At 40.1% G+C, this 19,450-nt stretch overlaps 2 protein-coding genes across 2 annotated transcripts; one reads left to right on the top strand and one right to left on the bottom strand.

The window, feature by feature from the left end:
- Window positions 1–17: 17 nt before the first annotated feature.
- Window positions 18–6,441, top strand: FGA (fibrinogen alpha chain). The gene is made up of 6 exons (XM_059471025.1): window positions 18–117; window positions 1,879–2,007; window positions 2,902–3,085; window positions 3,370–3,515; window positions 4,189–5,227; window positions 5,589–6,441. Exons 1-6 carry the CDS (start codon window positions 67–69, stop codon window positions 6,296–6,298), a joined length of 2,259 nt encoding a protein of 752 aa, XP_059327008.1. The 5' UTR covers window positions 18–66; the 3' UTR covers window positions 6,299–6,441.
- Window positions 6,442–8,189: 1,748 nt separating this feature from the next.
- Window positions 8,190–15,048, bottom strand: FGB (fibrinogen beta chain). Its single transcript, XM_059470282.1, has 8 exons — window positions 14,910–15,048; window positions 13,177–13,380; window positions 12,251–12,434; window positions 11,443–11,670; window positions 10,751–10,864; window positions 10,095–10,217; window positions 9,623–9,908; window positions 8,190–8,703 (listed from the first exon to the last, which is right to left on the bottom strand). Exons 1-8 carry the CDS (start codon window positions 14,982–14,984, stop codon window positions 8,475–8,477), a joined length of 1,443 nt encoding a protein of 480 aa, XP_059326265.1. The 5' UTR covers window positions 14,985–15,048; the 3' UTR covers window positions 8,190–8,474.
- Between the last annotated feature and the right edge of the window lie 4,402 nt (window positions 15,049–19,450).

The raw sequence follows: 19,450 nt of genomic DNA, 5'->3' as shown, positions 1-19,450 counted from the left end.
TTAAATTGCACCAAAAGACTGGCAGAAAGCATCCTTTCAGTCAGAGTTGGTGCTCTTCTCCTGAAGATGATACCTGTGAGGATCCTCAGTGTGCTCCTGTGCCTCAGCATAGCCTGGGTATGAATTTGCTTACTTGATTCTTTTTGTATCTTTCTGCTTTGAATAGTAAGCATTTATTTAATGTTCATTCATGACATAGATACATTTTGTCTATCACCTAGCTTGTAAAATTCAGCGCACACACATATGCAGCAGCTTAGTGTAACTACTTCACCGATGAAGTTTCATCACTAATTTTGGAGTATCTAGACCTCTGTAGTTTTGCTTAACTCAGTTTTGCTGAATTTGCCAGGCTTCAAGCACAGCAAAGCAAATCCATTTACATGAATTCAAACATTCATAGGTGATGCTCTAAGTCTTTAACATAACTGGCTGGATGCTAGTAGCTCCAGCCATTCAGGAATTTTCATGTTTATTGGGATGAATTGTGCTTTCCTTTGGACAGTATTTCGGTATAGGAATGTGCCCCTTTCATTTCAGCAGGATCTTCTACCTACAAGTGACACACAATTCTTTTAGTATGAAAGACACATTTAAAAACAAGGATTCTTGTAGCAGCAACATCAGCCTAAACTACAGCTAAGTAAGAATCAAATTTTTGATAAGGAAAGAGATTAACTTGATTTTCAACTGTGCTAATATAACCTTTTTTTTCCTCCATTGAGGACTCAGTCCATAATCTTATGTTACATTCTTTACATTTTTTTTTGTGACTGTTGGTTTGGGGTTTTTTTTAAATAAAGTGCCTGTTTTAACAAATGACAGAAATTATATGAAGCAGCTGAGACAAAACAGAAGCAGTCATATTGGAGTTGTTAATGCCTAAAGGGCATTTTTGGATATATGTGCTACTTTTAGGAGGCACTTGGGCCAGATCAAATCATTAATTAATCAAACTAATGAATTTGAATCTGCTGATTGTAATAAAACATTCCAGTTCCTCAGAGAGGTTCTGACCCTGGAGATTAGAATTAGGATCACTTTCTCCACTTCAGAATTAATCATCAATCATAATAAGTAGTCATTAATATTTTCAAGCATTAATTATAATGTTTGAAAAGCACAAAAGGTGCACAGAGGATTCCAGTCAGACTTAATTACATCTTAAACACAGGTTTCTTTAATGAAAACAAAAAAAAAGGGAAAAAAAATGGTCCTTTACTAAGTGATAACACTGCAGGAATCTTCATTGTGTTTTGGCCTGGAATTAACTTGTATATCACTCAGCGTATTTATTTTGCTTCTTTCTATTAACATAGAGAAATCCATCCACCACTGAAATTGTTTTTTTAATTGTGTTAGTAGCTTTCTTGCTCTTTCTGTCAGCAAAACCCTGTTACAAGCTTCCAGTTAGCAACTGTGATTAAAATCAGAAACTCTAGTGGAAAAATCATATATCTGTAAGCTGCTTTTGTGTAGACTGAAGGTGGTGAAGTGACAATAAGAATTTTAGAGTGTTGCAGCTAATAGGAATAGTATTTTTAAAGTATTTATTTTTACTTTTCCAGTTTCAGTCTAATTTCAAGTTAATTTTATATTTACACACAGGACAAAATATTTCTGTGGAATGATACGATCATAATATATCCTAAGCATCACTAGCTCTCTACATGAAAGCAATAATTTTAAGAGATGTAAAGCTCTATTCTGACTAAACAAACGATATAATATCTTACAAGAAATGTTGGGTGTGATGCTTACCAGATGGCTGTCATAGCCACCCACCAGCTGTGTGAGGACATCAGCTTTGTGTTTCTGCTTCCTTGACAGCTGTTCACTGAACCTTGCTTTTACTTTTCCCCTTTTTCCTGCTGGCAGGCACAAGATGGGAAGACTGCCTTTGAGCAGGGGGGTGCAGGAGTGCGTGGTCCCAGGATTGTGGAGCACAAGTCCCCGTCCAGCTGCCAGTCTGAGAAGAACTGGCCCTTCTGTGCAGATGATGACTGGGTGAGCCATTGACACTGGGGGGATAGGGGGGGCTCAGCTGGATCAGCAGCTGGATCAGCAGCTGGATCAGCAACTGGATCACTACATCAGGTGCCACAGGCCAGCACAGGGTTCAGCATTACGACCGAGGTAACGCTACAGGTCGGGGCAGCCTGCACAGATCTCCTGTGGGAAACAAAGGAGAAAAGGGGAAAATGAAGACAAAATAAGCAGGGAGAAGTTTGCAGTGGTGCAGAATGAGAAGAGAAAGTAAGTCTGGAAAAGACAGATTAAATAAACAAAGGCTCACCGTAGAAAAACATAAGAATTGTTTCTTCTCAGAATTTTGGTATTACCACATTTGGAGTTCATAAAATAAAGGCATCAGAAAGAGAATTGTGATAAAAAGAAAAGAATTAGCTAGAAATCACATACTCAAATCACTCACTAGTTAATTTTTCAGGAAGTCAGATTACAAGATGCTCGGTAAATGTTTCATAACAATTGACCAGATGTTTTTGTACATAAGCTATAAATTCCTCTCTTTCTTGCCTCTTGCATCTCAGTCCTTTTCTATGCTACATTTATTTGGTGACTTCTTGGCAAAGAGCTTAAGTCCATCAGAACACTAAGCTTTTCTGAGGAAAACTTTGCTTAAAAATGCTAGCTTCTAACATCCTCCCTCAAACTGGATGACAGACTTCTTACAGCAGACCCTTAGGAAATATATATGTATCTACAAAAAAATCTCACCCATGAGGAACAGAGGAGAGGGGAAACTAAAGGTTTACTTTACTAAAGGTTCCACACCCCACAGTTACAGCAGGTTTCTGAGTACATGCTTCACAGATTCTATTGTACAAGATGTTTACTCTTGAGGATTTTAGCACAGTTATTTCCCTCTTTCAATTCTAGGGTGCAAAATGTCCATCAGGATGCAGAATGCAAGGACTGATTGAAGAAAAGGACCAGGAGTTCAGTCAAAGAATAGAAAAAATCAAGAAACTGCTCTCAGATAATCAAAACAACTATAAGAAGTCCAATCAGATAATTGTGGAAACTGTAAATACAATAAAACCAAACCTGGACAGTGCTCAGGGTGAGTATCTCGGGCCCAGTTTTATTATCCATTACTGAATTACTGCTTTCTTGTGAATAAGCCATATGTAGTGAAAATACAGGCTGCACTGGATATTATTATCAGGAAACAGAACAATCATATTAACAGACTTTTAACTAGTTAGCAAAAATTAATTTAATCTGCTCAGTACTATGAGAAATATGTTCTCAATTATGTGTTTAATTACATATTTTAAAATATGATACATATTTAGGAAAGAAAAGCACACAGGCATAGCTGACTGTGAGGCATTTTTATTTCAGAGCTTGATGAGACTTATGGTCGCCTGTCAGGAGAACTGAGACGGAGAATTATGACATTAAAGCAGAGAGTTGTCACTCAAGTGAACAGGATTAAAGCTCTGCAGAGCAGCATCCAGGAACAAGTGGTGGAGATGAAGCGCTTGGAGGTAGGTGGTGCCGTGCACTTCCCATGCTCTCCAGTGCTTAGCTACAGAAAGGGGATCTGTGCATTGTGGTGAGCAGTGCTCCTGCTGGGAGAAAACATGGTGCAACTCTCGCAGCACCTGACTTGCTGAGACAAATCCCCAAATGAGTTGCTGTCTATCCATCCTGGTTTTCTACTTCTGCTCTGTAGGAACCAGCATGAGTTACGTGAGTTTCTAGTCCCATCTGCTGCTTTTCTCTCAGGCCACAGCCATGATCCCTCTGCTGATAACTGCTTCTGTATGAGGCGTTTCTCCTCCTGTAAGGAGCTGCTGAGTAGTTAGAAAAGGGATGTGCTCTGTCAATCCCCAGTGCTGCCACTGCTGCCCACAGCAAGGCTGGGTATGAGAACCTGTGTTCCCAGGTTGCAGACAGTTCTTCTGATGGTAACGCAAGGAAAAGTCATGGCACAAACAGTGGTTTTTATCAAAGGTTCATTTTGATTCCTAGAACAGAAATCCATCATTTGGGTCATTTGAGAAAGCAATGGTAACCCCATGACAGAATCTTCCACTCTCAGCTGTAGGTGGGAGGTACTAGGGCAGCTCTCATCTTTCCCCTGCTCAGTAGAAGATATCCTTTCTTGAGAAAGTTGGGAAAGCTCCCTAACCAAATTACTTCTCTCTGGTTATGTAGGTGGACATTGATATTAAGATACGAGCTTGCAAAGGAACCTGTGCTAGAAGTTTTGATTACAAGGTGGACACAGAAAGCTACGACAACATCCAGAAGCAGCTTGTCCAAGCCAACTCCATCAACTTGCACCCAGAGCTTCAAACAATTCCCTTGAGCACACTGAAAATGAGGCCACTTAAGGACTCTAATATTCCTGATCATTTTAAGCATAAGCCTCTCCCAGAAATGCAAGCTCTGAACATAATTAATGACATCAAGCAGATGGAAGTGGTATTAGAAAGACCAGAAGCAGACACGAAACCCTCCCGAGGCGACAGCTCGTATCACACGGCAGAAGCAAGGGGGGATGAATCTTCATACCCCAGCAAATTAGTTTTTCCCACTCATGGGAGAGAAACCCTTAGTCTGGAAGACAAAACCTCCTCCGCTGTTCGTAGATGCACCAAAACTACCACCAGAAAAGTCGTCTCTGGGCCTGATGGCCCTAGAGAAGAAGTATTTGAGAAAACAGTCTCTTCTGATGGCTCAGACTGCGCCTATTTACCTGGAAATGTTGGAGGGGAAGGGACCACCTACCATTTTAGTGGTGCAGATGCCGTGCACAAGCTAGAGACTGTATTCCCTGAGCTAGAGTCATTTTTTACCCCCGACTCTCCATCCGCTGCTACTAAGCACGTTAGTGGATCTAGCAGCTTCACTACCAGCAAACACACAGGCAGTAGCCACATAGGTACAGGAGCTTATGGGGGAAAAGTCAAATTTGGAGACTTAGGAGAGGAGGAAGAAGATGACTTTGGAAGACTTCAGCCATCTGGATTCCCATCTGGCAGTGCGAGTCACTCCAAGACTGTAGCAACCAGCTCTTCTAGTTTCAAGAAGGGAGGCTCTACTTTTGAAACCAAATCAGTAAAGATCCGTGAAATAAATGAGCAGCTAGGTGGGTTGGAACACGATCAGAGTGCAGAGGATACCCCAGACTTTCAGGCACGCAGCTTCAGATCGTCAGGAGGGAAGCGAAGGACACCCAGCACTGGGAAAGGTAGTTATTGAGGTAATGGAGCCAAACTCCATCCATAACCAAACTGACACATTGATTTTAGATACTGTAGTACAACAGTGTGATGATTAAATGCAAGCACTGTGTCTGTTTGTTACCACCTCTGAAACAAAAGGGAAAATATTTCATTAATACTCAGGTATTACATAGACAATTCACAATGTAAGAAATATGTAAAGTTTTCTTTCCTGAATTCTTTCTAATGTTGCCTGTCACTACACCTAGCATAGTCCAAGACGTGTTTAACACTTTTCCTCTGAGCTATTGGTATTTGGATTCCTCTGAACCTTTTATTAAATTTTGCTAATAACTTCTGTCAAACCAGATCAACTTTTTTTTTTAGACTGTGATGATATCCGCCAGAAACACACTTCTGGTGCCAAAAGTGGCATTTTCAAAATCAAGCCAGCGGGATCCAATAAGGTTTTGTCAGTTTATTGCGACCAAGAGACCACTTTGGGAGGATGGCTATTGGTCCAACAAAGAATGGATGGATCAGTGAATTTTAACCGCACCTGGCAAGACTACAAGAAAGGTTTCGGCAGCGTGGATGGCAGGGGGCGAGGAGAGTTGTGGCTGGGCAATGAAAACCTGCACTTGCTGACTCAGAATGATACTGTGCTGCGGGTAGAGTTAGAGGACTGGGATGGGAATGCTGTGTTTGCAGAGTATCTCGTGCAGGTAGGGTCTGAAGCTGAGGGGTACACCCTGGCCGTGTCCTCCTACGAGGGCACCGCCGGGGATGCCCTGGTGGCTGGCTGGCTGGAAGAGGGCACCGAGTACACCTCCCATGCCCGGATGAAGTTCAGCACCTTTGACCGGGACCAGGACCACTGGGAGGAGAACTGTGCTGAGATGTATGGGGGGGGCTGGTGGTACAACAGTTGCCAGGCTGCCAACCTCAATGGCATTTACTACCCAGGCGGCCACTACGACCCCAGGTACAATGTCCCCTACGAGATCGAAAACGGCGTAGTCTGGCTGCCATTTAAAGCCTCTGATTATTCCCTAAAAACTGTTAGAATGAAAATCAGGCCCATAGAAACGCTGTAGAAAGACAGGGCTTTAATGCGTGTTATGGCTACAAGTTGAAAAGATTTTTTTATACATGTATGTATGATGAACCTTTACCCTGTGAATTTGAAGGCAACTGAGCACATTTGGAGATTAAAAAATAAAAAGTGATTAATTATCAACGAGAGTTTTTTGATTTTGTTTTTAACTGACAAGGAAATACTGATTTAAAAACCCTTTTGATATGAACTTTGTCCATGTCTTTGGCAGCTCACACATTGACTTGAGTTAAAAATTTTTAATTTGAGTTATTTACTTTGTTTTAGGAGTATTAAAGAAGTAAAAAGATTTAGAAGTATGTTCACAACAAAATTCTGCCTCCACTGACATGGACTGTGAAAGTCTAACCAAGTTCAACATTCGCATTCTCCTTTCCATTTTAAGGGGACTACAATAGCAGTGGGAGCCAGGTCTCAGACAGAACCAAGGATGGTGTGGGTTCTCATTTTTGTCACACACCCAACATGGAGTACACTTTGATAAAGAATGCATGCATTTTAGGACTGACTTGTAAGAATCTCCTAAGCTTTGATTTTATAAATATGGACATGGATTGACCATCCCATTGATGAATCCTAGATAGCTTATCATGCATACTAGTAGCTTCAAAATAAGACAATTCCGTGATAACTCATCAAAATGCAACTCCCAAAGCAGGCTATTATTTTCTAGCAACCACTAAAAGGTTATGACTAACCAGACCAAGCAAGATGAGGAACTACCTGAATATTTCTCAGCACAGATGCCAAACAAGAATTCTTCTAAGGGGTTTAAATCAGCTTGCTGACAGTGTATGCTAAGGATCTTCTAGAAAAAAGCTGGCTGCATGGAATATCAGTTATATTGGTCACACAATTACAGAAGACCACATTGTATTTACCTTTATATTTTATGGCATAAATTACACAAGTATTTACACTGAGTAATATTTCTGTGCTTCTAGAGAGAGGCATGAGCAAACTTCCTTACCTCTAATCTCACTGACGTGTTGCATACCATTTAACAAGATCATCAAATACTGGTAAGGCAGCTCACTTTTAGTCTTTTTTTCCGCACTTCTCAAATACAAGCACTGTCTGCTCTTTTCAGAAAGATTGCTGAAGAGCAAAGACATCTTTACACTCATGTGTGAGGAGGGGTCTGTGCTTTTGGAAAACAGGTTTCCACTTGCACATTCAGTTTTTGTTCCTTAGCCTCAGTGGAAGCCTGCCTGTGTGGATGCTGAACATCCATGTGCTCCTCGAGTGAGAAGCTGCCATTATGTCTCTTTCTTGTCCTCCTGGCCTTCACAGATTAAATAAACACTAAAGGTTTCAGGTGGGATCCATCCACCCGTACTGATCTGGGTCCTTTTCTTTGTGGAGGAAGGCAGACCCCTTTGAGATGTTCATCCTGTCTACCAGGGCTGGGCAGTCTTGTCTTTGACTGCTCAAGGGAACACAGACTACTGGGTTTGATGAAATACTCAACCTCCACTACTCTGTGACTGGGGACATTAATTACTCCAGCCCCATCATAGGGATTGTATGAAAGCATATATGTGTGAAAGCAAGTACATGACCAGGTCCCAGAAAAGGACATATTTTATCCAGCAACAGGATTTGAGCCAAGGGACCAGTCACCTACTGGTTAGTTCAATACTCTTTCCACTTTTACTCCTTCTCAACTTGTTACACAGGTAGCTACTGTTACTTTTATAATACAAAAGAATAAAACTGCCTCTTATTTAGTGGAATGCATTTCCTTCTCCCCAGATCATGCATGAATACTTAAGAATAATTTGAAGAATACTTTAGTTTTAAGATTTCATTAGTTTATAGAAAACACTTAGAAATAATCCTCCCCCTCTTTAAAAAAGATACAAAAGACCTTTGTAAAAGAGTGAAACAAGTTGGTTTTATTTTATCAGTGTTATTCTATAATAGTTAATTCTGTCTTATGCACAAATGAAAAATGGGAAAAATACACTGGTGAGTTATTTTCATTGGACAGCTTTAGATTTATATTTGACACAGCTTTTCACTTTAGGTCACAATATGGTTGTACATAGAGATTGGGTTCTCATATGTAAAGATAAGACTGAGTACCATGCTAAAAAGACAACCACGTACAAATACTAAAAGAAAACTCCTGATTCTGTACATTTTGATAATGGTTAATGTGGAAAGTATGGCCGGATTTTCATGCTCATCTTCTTCATTGAATACCACGACCCTTTCCAGTTCATCCATACGACACCATCATCTGTGCCGTGTTTTGCCATGTCCCAGCTGTAGGTCCCTCCCCAGTAGTATCTGCCATTGGGGTTGGCTGAGTGGCAGCGGTTGTACCACCATCCACCACCGTCTTGTTTGGAGCACTGTTTGCTTGGGTCTGCAGTTAACCTGATGAGGGGAAAAAAATAAAAAGGCATTGAGAGTGACATCTGTAATATAGGCTAGCAGATCAACAGAGTACATATACCTGCCTGTGCACTGAAATTTTCAAACCATAATAAACAATTTAAGTCCTCTCTGAACTTTCTCTAAGGGATTGACCATCACAAGCACTACACAGTGCACTCAGAAGATAAAGCAGCTAAGAAAAATCAAAATTTAATTGCACCTCTTGGGGAATATAATTTTAGTTTACTGATTGATAACTGTGATTGTTTGCAGTTCATAATGATAAGTACAATATCAATGAAATTTAAAGATAGAAAGCAATGAGAAATATATGTCTTCCCCAACCTAAACAATTCCTTTATTCATGACTATGTAATCAGGTATTAAGCACAGGTTAGAGACACAGTGCTCTATTATATACTTTACAACTGAGCTCCTGTCTTCTGAGTAGGCAGAACATTGCTTTTTAAATGGACATGCTACCTGCCTTTTCCTTCAGGATCCATTATATTTTTATGGAGTAAGTACCAATATTCCTGCTTAGTGTCCTCAGCACTGCTGCTGTCAGTCTCTGACTATGAATATCCAGATTTGCTACCTGTTTGGGGTTTTTGTTTGTTTTTTTTTGTTTTTTTGTTTTTTTGGGGTTTTTTTTGTTGTTGTTGGTAAGTGATTCATGGAAGCAATAAAATTCAGCATGTTTGCTTCTTACTTGGTTGTAGACTGTCACTGACCTAATATATAGTTTTACCTGGCTTTTGGCTATGCCAAGAGAACTCCATAGACATTTAGCTGGTAACTTGCAGGGACATAACATATTTTGACATGCTACAAAATGCTGTGAAAACTAATGGCAAATTACAGAAATATTATATATCCAGCTCTATTTTTATTTTAAATGTCTAGTGCAAGTACATACCATCCATCATTGTCTCTGTCATAAGTACTGAAGTACATGCCATTGTGAATGGTCATTGTCCTGTTTTCTCCATGCAGTTGGGAAGCTCCGTCCATCAGTGCATTGCCTGCAGTGCCTTTGTAGTTACTAACAGAAAGCTGATACTTGTTTCCTTCATTCTGTATGGTGAAACCTCCATAATGAGCCGATACTTTATCACCATTCCAGTCCTCCATTTCAATTAGAACTTCAGTGGGCCCTATTTTGGTAAGCTGGCTGATCTTGTCATTTCCAAGCCAATATTCACCTGAGAAGAAACAAGTGAGAGCTCTGTGAAACAGACTTCGCAATTTACTTCTAGGCAACTTTATTATTTGCCTATAGGTCTGCTGGAGCGGATTAGTTAATTTTAAAAATATCTAAGAGCTTCAAAAAATAGAAGAAAATGGTTTCAGTAAGAACAGCTCTTTGCATTTTGTGCTCGGTGTTTTACCTGGTGTATCACAGTAGTTCTTCCCTCCACTCTTTGCAACATTTCCAAATCCTTTTCTATATTGATCCCACACTCTTCCGAAATTAACACTGCCGTCCTGGCGGTTCTGAATCAGAGTCCAGCCTGCAGAAGCAAGAGTATTTACATTAAATTACCAGTACAAAAGGAGCATCTGACACTAAGATACAGCCCTTTTAACTTCACCTCAGGAGCAGAGGAGCATATGGCTTCCTTGCAGCATGTCCTTTCACTGCTTTTGAGCTCAGCTTTGCCCCTTTTGCTCACACTTAAGTAGAACCTTGCTTCATAAGGAAAGGTGGAAAAAGCAGAACTTGAAGGACAGCCCTGGTCTTTTGTCAAGTGACAGGATAAGAAATGAGCCAGGCTGTCGTTCTCTGCCCACCTATGCACCATCCATGATGGTCATAGTGAGATACATACACAATTTATTTCCAGTTTCACTATAGAAGTATCCTATTCTGCATCAGCAGATGAACTCAACAAGACTTCTCTGAACAAGTCAATCAGATTTAATTATCAAGTAATTACAAAAGATAAAATTTCATATTTCTTTGTATAAAATACAAATTACTAATTTGATTTTTTGGTAGCATTGGTAAATCAATATTATAACAACATAGTTATTTCACACTAACCTCCATTGTCTGTTTCCATGTCACAGTACACTCTGTATGGCTTGACAAAAGGATCTGGCTGGATGAGGTACATTTCAGATGTCTCACCTCCCTTTCTGATGATATCCTCACACTCTGCAAGAATAAAACAGATACTAGTACTGAAAGATCTGTGAACTTGAACAGTTTTCTTATCTTTTCGTTTGCTGTTATATGGGAACATTTAAAATTATCTATAGATATTATTTTACTTTCATTTTGATTTCTGTAATACATCAAGTGAAAGAATAATGGAAGAAAGAATACTGCACTACGCAGCTTTTCCAAAGAGGAATTTCTGAAACTTCAAACTAAGTGATGCAACACTGTATACCTTACAATGACTTTTTGAACTAGGCAAGCTTTTGAAAGAAGAACCTTTCTTGACTGAAAGAAATCAAGAGTACAGCTATGACAGTCACAAAAGCATCACTTCCACCTTACAAAGGCCCTGAAGCACATATTTCTCTAAAATCCAACTGGTCACTTATGAAGACTGATATTGGATAAGAGGATCTTTGGTCTGACCAGCATAATCCAGAAAAGATTTTTTTTTTTTTCACCTAGGATTTCCATCTTTCCTAACACCCTAATCAATTGTACAGGCTTCAGATGCATCAATTTGCACAGTGACATAAACTGGAGAAAAGATGTCATTAGAGTTAAATGAGTACCTTTGCCTGAAACCACAGGAATATTACAGGAAACAGTACATGGGGAACGGCAGTAGTCCACCTGGGTTGCAATGGCATTTTCCAGTTTCTGTATCTTTTTATGTAAAGAATCCACAACTGCACGGAGGACCCTGAGGCTAGATGGGATGTTATTGTCCAGATTATCCTTTATATAATTATACTGCAATTCCACTTCTGTGTTGTACTGAGAAAGTAAATCATCATTGTCTAGAAGAGCAAAGAGATGAAAAGCAGATTAGTTTTCAACATATTTCCCAGTTAGGAAATGAAGAAGAGCAGTTTATAAGTACAATTTGAGATGCCACTAGGAAGGAAGGCAGGAAGGGCATTTCTTTTGCTTACTTTTCCACAGTGTGCAAAAACTGTGCAGATACTCTCAGGGAAGTGGTCCGTGTGTAGTGCTGTTTCTTTGCTAGCTAATAGGTTTATCAATGGTGCTTTACGCTGCCAAAGAGCAGTAATTCCCTTCTTTCTGGAGAGCCATGGTGCCAATCCAGAGGTTGGTCATAAATGGATTGGATGGACATAGGAAAACAAGTAAGGGGAACATGTGAATGATGTACATTTAGAGGGCTCATAAGAATCTTGCCTTAGCATGAAATCCATTCCTTCGCCTCTCTCAAAGGATGTTTTTTAAGATTTAAGAGTTCACGGTCACAGAATGCTGCTTTGCTAGATAGTCCATGGTATTTTTAATTTTTTAAAGAAGTCCTACTAAAAAGTAATTGTAGGAATGCCAATAAAACTTCAATACCATCTACACTAGTAGTTCACAGAAGTAGCATACCTTTTCTTTGTTTTTGTGTCTTTACCAATTTATCTTCTAGAACAGTCACATATTCGTGGAAAGTTAAGGAGCTCTCCGAAAGAGAGTTCACTTTAACTTTTAGATCATTAATAACTGGTTTCACTGATTTTTCCTGTTTTAGCAGTAGAGTTCGCAGCTCACATCCAGTTGGACACAGCACTCCCTTAAAAGAAGGAAAAAAGGCTGTGAATAAAAGTAAAGAAGTTCTAGACCCATCCGTGAACAGCCATACCTTTGAACACAGCAAAGAGTTTTTCATGAGAGAACAGGTATTTAAGCATCTAGATAAGCTTTAACAAAATTCATTTTTTGTTGTGAGCCTCCACACTCAAACTTGCGCTCAGTCACTAAGATGCCTCTCAGCAGTGCTGCAGCTTGCATTTTCCAGCAGGGATCATGGCAAGGCAGCAAGGGGTGTGCTGGCTGCCAAGCATGCTCGTACGCAGTGAGAGCTGCAGCAGTGACTGAGGGTAGAGTAGAATTACATTTTGAAACGAATTTTAATAAAGACATGGGAGGATGGGGTTTTTTTGGTCCCTAGGTTTCCTCAAGATTGTCTGAAACTGAATCCAGCACTTCTGCAGAGGTTTTTCCTGTCCTGAACAATTACCTATGCAAAACCAGGCAGAAGGCACAAGCTAACCCACAGATACTTCCTTTCCTGGCTTACAGTTCAACTCTCATCCCCCATCTTGTCATTAGTAGGCTGACTCCGCCGCTAATCCCATGGACTCTGACACATCACCCTTCTGAATGCAGTCCCAGCAAACCTAAGCAGAGTGAAGAAAAGCTGGTCTGCTTTAAATGAATGGCCGCGCTTTATTTGGCAAGGGAAACTCCCGCGTGGGGCGCGCTAGAAGGAAAGGGCACTATGTCACCAGCTGCCTCAGCAGCCAGACACCCACCAGCTCGTCCAGCGCTCGCTGGCAGCCCCCGGCATCAGGATAGACGGTCCGCTCCTTCTTCTCCTCCGCCTTCCCCCGCTTCGGGGGCCGGGGCCGGTACCCGCTCCCGCTGATGGGAGGCGCCACGGGCCGCAGCGGCGGCGCCGTCTCCACCCTCTTGTCCACGGGGCGGTGGCCGCGAACGTCAACCACGGGGCTCTCATCCTGCACAGCCAGCGAGAGAGAAACTCTCTGAATATGGGATCGCCGCTGCAAAACGGGCTGCACACGGTGGAGCATCCGTTCAGCACTCTTTAGTATTTTAAACAGCAAGGAAAACCGGGGAATGGAATGAAAAAGCCATAATGTAAATGTTGTGTGACATTATGTAAGTCATTGCCATTATGTAAAGGTCATTGCTATCCCCTCCCTTGTAAGACTAGTCACACTCTTCACACCTAGATAAAAATTCTTCAAACCACAGTAAAATTATACTTCAATAACAATTTTTGACCAAGGAATAAATCTTACATAATTCAGTGCTACTAAGCACCATGAAACGAAGTAGTAGGCTACAAAAAAAATTAGACATCCTGGGGGCTACGAAATGTATTCAGCAGCACATTTTCAGTGTCTCAGTTTTTTATTGGGCTACAGGAATATTTGTAAGGTCTCAGAAAATCATGCTACTGTCAAATACATCATCAGGTCTCAAGCCACGTACCAGCTGTTAGCTAGTGAAATTAGGAAAACCATTTAATAACATTTCTCAGAGTAGGTTTGTAGAGCTCTCTGACGCATACATTCCCCATATCTGGCAGAAACAGCAAAGTCTAGGAGGATGAGCAAGAAACAGGCCTGGTCCCTAAGCATTGTTTCAAACAAAACCATTGGAATTAATAGTTGTTTGAGCTGCTGAATCAAAACCTACAGCCGTTTCCAATCCCACTGAGACTTAGCTCCAAATAACAAACTTTTGAAAGGATCCAGCATCAGAGGCTTCAAGTAGTTTCAAAAATAAACAGCATACAATACACAGAATTGCTGAAAATTATTTAACACATTAGTGTTATCAGTAGTCAATGTGCAGACACAAGTGCTCAGATTATCAGAAAGTCTGACCAATTCAATTTTTACAGGGATTTTCAAACAATAAAGAAGTGCACCAAAATTCTAAATTGTGTTTCCCACTGAAATATTTTACTTAAACAAAAATACATATATTAAATCATTATTTTATATTTATTCTCATTGCTTTTCCTTCTGTTTCACAACTGTTACCTCTTAATTTCCAGTGTTAAGCTGTATAAACTGGTAGTTTGTTTAGTTTCAGTTTTTTAATGTCTACTGACTCTGCAGAAAAGATTTAACTGTCTTTGAGACGGGATATGATTTATTACACACTTCTACTCCTTTATACCTAATACTAATTGTAACATCATATGTCAACATTGCTAAATTAGTATCCTTAAATAAACTCAGCTAAATAACTAATCTTACCATCAAACATTCTTCATTCCCTGCAGAAAAAGAAATAGAAAGAAAATATCTCCAAACTCAGAAGATAGCTATTGTGGGGTTACATATAAAAAGTTAATTTTTTGACCAATTCAATCGGAAAAGGAATATGCACTGGATTATCTCTTCCCACAACTTCTAATTTAGCTAACTCATATAAGCTGAGGAAGTCATGCATGCAATTAAATTAAATTAATTATTAATGACTAATTATTAATCAATATCAGTATTACAACCTCTTCGTCATAGTCAAGAGAGCCCTGGGACTGAACGGAGGACACACAGAGCAGGAACAGCAGGAGCAGTTTCATGGTGCTGGCTTGCTTGAGCAGCTCAGTGATCTCCTCTTTTCATCAGCTCTGACAGGGACAGGTCACCTCTGTTCTTTTATATATAGGCAGCAGCACTAATTTCCAGCTTCACAGCGATAGGGTCAACCCTTCTGAGCAATCAGAGTCTCTGTTAATATTCAACTCTTCACTCTGTGCCTGAATACATCAGTTGTTGAGCAATTCCTCTGGAAAACTCTTATCTATATGTCCCAGAGACCTCTGTTGATGCTGGCATCAAATACATGTTCAGATGCCTAAAAGCACCTCCTGCTCAGATTACACAAGGTTATCATTTTCTCAAAAATCACAAGTGTGTTAAAGCAGCTGGAAAAGGGAATGGTCAAAGAAAAAAAAATTATTAGATGTCATGTTGAGATGGCTTCTTTTTCTTTCCCTACTGAATGTTTCAGAAATATGCTATTAAATGTGAAGACAACTCACATCATACAGATTTCTGCCTTTTTCTAAATAGTTTCATGGTGCCTGATAGGTATGCAAATCTTTGGGTCTTTTAACACAAAAGTGAAAAAAAAGGTATATTATATTCATTACATTAATAATTTTGCATAAAATCAATGTTTTGATTTATTAAAGATCAGATGAATACTGTAAGCATAAGCCAATATTATTCCATTTATATAGCCTTGTGATATTGTAAATGAACTAAAATAATTCAATTTTACATATTAATTTGCTAGTTTTCTTTTTTAATACAAAAATTACATCTTTCAAATATTATTTGAATGTTTTAAATAATCTTTTAAGGGAACACAGCATGAAGTTACTTGAAATCATAGCGAAATACTCAAACATACTTCCTAATGTTTTATAGGAAGTTGCATATCACTGCTCTCATATTAGCAGAGTTTCAACATTTCAGTGTGTTTATATCCTGTGATTTTCTTTGGCATTACAGATGACTATAATGTACTGAATTAAATTAAATTAAAGTGGGAGCCAGCACACTTTTCTGAAGTCAATCATATCAATGTCTGAACCAATGAAGGGATGCAAACTGTGGTCTGAGCTTCCATTTCAAAGACTGACTTGATGGAGAGGAGGATTTTACGGGAAGCAAAGTTAAGAACAGCTAAAATTTATTGGTTAGGCTTTTTCCTGTATTTGTGCTGTTGTCAGAATTCTAGTAAACTATGGAGATTTGCAAAATATGAAACCTGTTTAACCTGACTGGTTTAATTATTAAACAGTTTGGGCCCAAATCAGCCATGGCTCAAGGAGCTGAAACTCCACTGAATTTGATCTCCAGCATGAGGACATCGCCAACACTATTAGATTTGGAAGAACACAAACTTCTCCCTACAGACACTAAGAAATCTGTCTAAGGCCAAAAGTAACATAATTAACAAGTTATCACCACTTATGGATGCTAGCCAAGATGTTATCATTGATTTTGGGAATATCCTAACTTTAACTACAGTTTTCCCTCCATTTACCTCTGAGGGAAGTTCAGCCACCCTCATCTTACAGATGGAAGGGATCTAGTCCTTGAACTTTTGCCCAGGGCTTACAAGAAGCCTGTGGTACAGTGGAACTACAACTAGGTCTCACTATTCCTGAGCTGGAAACACAAATTATCCCAGTTCAGTTCACAAAAATCTTAATTAAATATTAATAGTATCAAGTGATATTTGTGGTAAATCTGACTTGAAATGATCAGCATGTTCTGCAGTAATTTATGGTGTCCTCCTCCAGGCATTAAGCTCTCTTTAGCTCCTGATGGAGAGCCCTGGTTGTGTTTGTGCAGAGGCTGTCAGAGGCTGAATGACAAGGGTTGGTGCGGGAGCCGCCAAGCCAACTGCAGAGCCCCATCATGGGAAACCCCCAGGCTTGTTCTGCCTTCAGATGGGATTTCCCCTTTGAAACTCAGCCTTTGACCCCCTCAGCTCCAGTACCTTTCATTGGCTTCCCCTGGAGAGCTGGGTGGTGGTGTCTCCACGGGCATTCTCCATGAGCAACACGTGCATGTCATACCCCAGCAGGCTGGCGGCTTCGCACCAAATGACCAGACACCTCAGGGCAGGGAGCGTGGGACTGTCCATCTGGTGAGCAAGGGCCTTGTCTGCACTGCAGAGGCTGTGCCTGGAGACTTTTATCAGCAAAAACGGTCCAAATTTGGACTGGCGTACAGAGGAGTCTATCCTGGCAAACATACATGTATGCAGGAAAGCATTTTGGCAGCAGAAGTTCATCTCCATTAGCATCTTGGTTGTGAGATGTGATTTAACTCTCATGCTTGCAACCATTACAGTCAGGCTGACACTTTATAAGGATTGAATAAAGCCTTATGAAGAATCAAAACTATAGCTTAAATTTCTTCTAAAAATGATATCAAAGAAACGCTCTCTTCAAAAACAGAAGAACCTCCCTTCATACTCCCTCCTCCAATTCACGTGGTTAATGACAAGAGCTAATGTGGTGGTGACACCACAGCATGTCTGCTGGAAACTGCAATAGTGTGTTCCCAGAGCTAATGTGGTGGTGACACCACAGCATGTCTGCTGGAAACTGCAATAGTGTGTTCCCAGAGCTAATGTGGTGATGATACCACAGCATGTCTGCTGGAAACTGCAATAATACTCCATGGACCTGTTGGTGTTCCAGAACACCCCTGTGTACAGCATTTTTTACTAAAAAGGCACTTACTGGCAGAGGTGTGTGTGTGTTTTGAGGAACTGTTTGCTCGGTGCCCTTGTGTTTGTAGTGCTGGCCAGTGATGCAACCCTCTTTACACAAACCCCCCAACCCAGGACAGGCACGATCACCAGATCACGGCTCTTCAGAGCTGGATGGATCCCCAGAAGAGGTCTTGGGGAACAGAACCTTCTTGGCTTACACTGAGTTATAGTGTTTCAATTTAAAAATAGCTGTTGATTTGGAAATGTCCTTTTAAACCACTAGTGTTGTAACAGTGTCATCCTATGAAAAGAATATTGTGAACCTAAATGTTCACCTCCACTGAGATGAACATCCTTTTTTCTTCTTTGCTTTTACTGGTAGCAAATATTACTTCAAAGCTTTCTTGTAAATGATAATGAATGCTATCTCCATGTTCTGGGAGCAACATTAATGACTGGGCTATTCCCTTTGGCTTTAATAGAACACTAAAAGTTCATCCAATTTGCTAGTCACCTTCTATGAAATAGTGCTTATAAAAAATACAAAGCTAGCTATTTCCAGAATTGCAGCTGTTGCTGACATGCAAGACACATCAAGAAGCCATATGTAACAAAGAAAATTAATGAAGTGCATATTCTTATTAATATTACTGACATGATTTATTGATGCTTCAGGACTAAATTTCACCCTAGACTAAACCTTCTAGGAAAAAAAATTAAATTTGTCCTCTAACTGCATTCTGAAATCTCTGAAAAGATTAATTTGTCCTCTGAGTTTCTGAAGTATTACAAGGATAACAGGAAACAAGTTCAGATTATAAATTTATGAGGAATGTTTGTGTGTAAAAAAAATTAGAAAACTACAGCAACTCCAGGGCCATGTGAATACTAATATTAATAGTAACAACAAGCACACACAAGTTTTCTTGTTAAATATATTTTTTTCTTTATTTTTTTACCGGAGTGTATATTTCAAATTTGGTTTCCCTTTAAAAGGCAGCGGAAATAAGTTGATTTATTTCAACAGAAAATAGGAAGGAAACAACTCTACAGACAGCCAGAGACTAGCCTTTAAACCATTTCCACACATCAAATCCTGCTTGATCAAGCAGGCACATGCTACTCTGTGTGCAACCTTAAAAAAGAAAGATAAACCTGTTTGAAATTCCTAGCTCTCCCCAAGTTTCCTTTCAAATGTTGTGTATCTTCAGTCTAACCTCATCAGCCCAAGAGGATGATAGAGACTTGCCCCATTTTGACACACTGCCCTGGAGTTTGCACTCTAGTTGCACTTTAAGCAAGGACAGACAACACTCCCCCTCCACGAGATGCTGTGCTGGTCTTTATGGGAAGCTCTGAAATCCAACAGGAATTGCCAGCCTCACCAGAGGGACTACCAAAATAGGCTGACATGTTAAACATGAAACCTGGCTGCCTTGGCTTGAAGTTGAGCTGGCAATAGTTCTCCACTGCTACTGACACAATGTAATTGGCACATCTTCTCCAGCTCTGCCTAGAACAGGAGCTGGGGCTCAAAGCACTTTCCCATCACTGTATTCTAAATTACTAAATACAAACCACCAGCGCAGCCACCAGACGTGACCCATCAACTGCAGAAAAGATACCATATTCATGTCAAGCAGGCAAGCTGCGTGCCAGAAACAATCCCAGGCTACTGCTGTCCTGTAGCTAGTAAAGACAGTGGGTTTGAACCACGTTGCATTGAATTACTTCTATCTCAAATTGTTTTGTAAACTGTTCACAGCTCAGGCATGCAGGCAAGCAGACAGAGTGAGGAGTAAAAAAGAG

The sequence above is a fragment of the Ammospiza nelsoni genome, chromosome 4 (genome assembly GCF_027579445.1).
Source record: "Ammospiza nelsoni isolate bAmmNel1 chromosome 4, bAmmNel1.pri, whole genome shotgun sequence".
Classification (NCBI taxonomy): domain Eukaryota; kingdom Metazoa; phylum Chordata; class Aves; order Passeriformes; family Passerellidae; genus Ammospiza; species Ammospiza nelsoni.
The sequence above is the reverse complement of the archived record's forward strand: the minus strand, read 5'-3'. Positions and strand labels throughout refer to the sequence as shown.

Bases quoted from the DNA above. Each gene is read 5' to 3' on its own strand.
- FGB (XM_059470282.1), bottom strand. From the start codon at position 14,984: ATGAAACTGCTCCTGCTGTTCCTGCTCTGTGTGTCCTCCGTTCAGTCC. The intron at 10,865-11,442 runs GTACTCATTTAA...TTATTCTTGCAG, and splicing joins TCCTGTGGTTTCAGGCAAAG to AGTGTGAGGATATCATCAGA. The intron at 8,704-9,622 runs GTATGTACTTGC...TCCCCTCATCAG, and splicing joins GACAGAGACAATGATGGATG to GTTAACTGCAGACCCAAGCA.
- FGA (XM_059471025.1), top strand. From the start codon at position 67: ATGATACCTGTGAGGATCCTCAGTGTGCTCCTGTGCCTCAGCATAGCC. The intron at 118-1,878 runs GTATGAATTTGC...TCCTGCTGGCAG, and splicing joins TGTGCCTCAGCATAGCCTGG to GCACAAGATGGGAAGACTGC. The intron at 5,228-5,588 runs GTAGTTATTGAG...TTTTTTTTTTAG, and splicing joins GACACCCAGCACTGGGAAAG to ACTGTGATGATATCCGCCAG.